Source organism: Echinops telfairi, unplaced genomic scaffold (assembly GCF_000313985.2).
Source record: "Echinops telfairi isolate 266 unplaced genomic scaffold, ASM31398v2 ScPeMD7_7421;HRSCAF=8459, whole genome shotgun sequence".
Lineage (NCBI taxonomy): Eukaryota > Metazoa > Chordata > Mammalia > Afrosoricida > Tenrecidae > Echinops > Echinops telfairi.
The window spans coordinates 17,392,109-17,394,187 of NW_022111321.1; the positions used below are offsets into that span (position 1 = coordinate 17,392,109).

The following is a 2,079-nucleotide window of genomic DNA, read 5'->3' on the forward strand; positions in this document are numbered from 1 at the left end:
TAGACATTTCTGTAGAGAGAAACCTGTACTGTATGTCCTTTAGAGTGTGCCTTGTTTCATTCAGCACAGCGGTTCTCAACCTGGGGGTCGCAACTTCTTTGGGGGTCGAACAACCCTTTCACAGGGGTTGCCCGATTCATAACAGTAACAACATTACAGTTATGAAGTAGCAACGAAAATAATTTAATTGGGGGGGGGGGTCACCACAACATAAGGAACTGACTAAAGGGTCGTGACCTTAGGAAGGTTGAGGATCACTGAGTTAGCATAAAGTTTTCAAGATTCATCCATATTTGGCCATTTATCAATACATATTCCTTGTCATGGCTGAAATGTATGGCTACGTTAATTTTTTTTGTCTATTTATTCATTCATTCATCAGTTGGTGACCTAATGTTTTGTGCATACAAATTTCTTCCCAGAGATTTGGTTAACAGTCCTAGATAGTAATTTTACTACGTTAAACATTTTCATAATGACAAATTAAAGATTTCGTCCTTTTGAAAAAGTAGGCTTTGATTTACTTTTAGATGTGTTGGTGCTTTTAGTAAATGTTTCCAGGAAATAAAACTGGTATGTTACTTGTTATAGCACCTCCTTTTAAAGAGCCATTGTATTTATTTCAGTATATTTGATTCTCACTGTATTATCATACTGATACAGACATAGTTCACTTTATTGCCCTTCGTTTTATTGTGCGTCAGCTTTACACATTGAAGGTTGTGGTAACCCTGCGGTGAGCAAGTCTGTTGTCAATATTTTCCCAACAACTTATGCCTTTGTCACGTTTTGGTAATTTTTATACTTTTTACCCTATTTTCTGTAATGTTGCACATACTGAATAGACTACAGGATGTATGAAAATAACCTTTATATGTACTAGAACACCAAAAATTCATATTACTTGCTTTGTATCTTTATTGCTGTGGCTTGGAACTGAACCTGCAAAATCTCCAAGGTATACCTGTATACTGTATATTTTTGTAATTTATTATTCTTCCTTATGACTGACTTGTATTTTTAGTTCAGGAGTAACTTTTTTTTTCTAGATGACGTATTAAAAAACACTATCAGAAAAAACATTTTTTTCTTTTGTTATTTTTTTAGGTTTTTAATGAAAATACCCAATTTCTGGAGATTTCTCAGTCTTATACTACTACACAAAGAGAATTTAGTGACTGCAGTACACCTTGCAAAAGGAGGAGAATCGAATCTGGCTGGGAAGTAATTAAAGATCATCTTCAGAAATCACAGAATGATTTTCATCTTGTGCCTTGGTAGTGAAATTGTTTCATTTAATAACCTTTTAGTCTCATTTAACTTTGCTTCCAAGACCTCTAGCAGCTCCTTTCGTCTCAGTGGCCAGAATTAGGTCATTTGTTTACTCCCAAACCAATCCCTTGTGAAGGGGAATGGGACTGCCATTCATATTGAGGTCAGCCACTATGATTTGTCTGATGCTGGGGTACAGGACACGGGCCACTGTGCCTGAGCAAATCAGTGACTTTTTGGTATTTTTACTACACTGTGTAAATAGTGAAAATTTCCGAGGGCGGGGTAGCCACGCTGGAGGTCGCCATGGCTACGGAGTCTGCGGCCGCTGCGCCATCTATCCCGTCGCTAGTCGATCGGTACTTCACTCGCTGGTACAAGGCAGATGTCAAAGGGAAACCCTGTGAGGACCACTGTGTATTGCAGCATTCTAACCGAATATGTGTCATCACATTGGCAGGATCTCATCCAGTTCTTCAAAGTGGAAAAACGATCGAAAGCATTTCCTATCAGATCAGCACCAACTGTAGCAGACTTCAGAACAAGGTCTCTGGGAAATTTAAGCGGGGGGCACAGTTTCTAACAGAACTCGCACCTCTGTGTAAGATTCACTGTGCAGATGGAGAAGAATACACTGTCTCTAGCTGTGTTCGAGGACGGTTGATGGAAGTGAATGAAAACATTCTCCGTAAGCCGTCCATTCTGCAAGAGAAGCCATCCACTGAAGGCTACATTGCAGTCGTCTTACCCAAATTTGAAGAAAGCAAGAGCATAACAGAAGGGCTCCTGACACAAGAGCAGTATGAA

General features: G+C 39.2%; 1 protein-coding gene across 1 annotated transcript; it reads left to right on the plus strand.

The window, feature by feature from the left end:
* Positions 1–1,575: 1,575 nt before the first annotated feature.
* On the plus strand, positions 1,576–2,079 carry LOC123522540 (protein Abitram; the record flags this gene model as incomplete). Its single annotated transcript, XM_045297738.1, has 1 exon — positions 1,576–2,079. A coding segment is annotated over exon 1 (501 nt), but the record flags the coding sequence as incomplete, so codon positions are not given.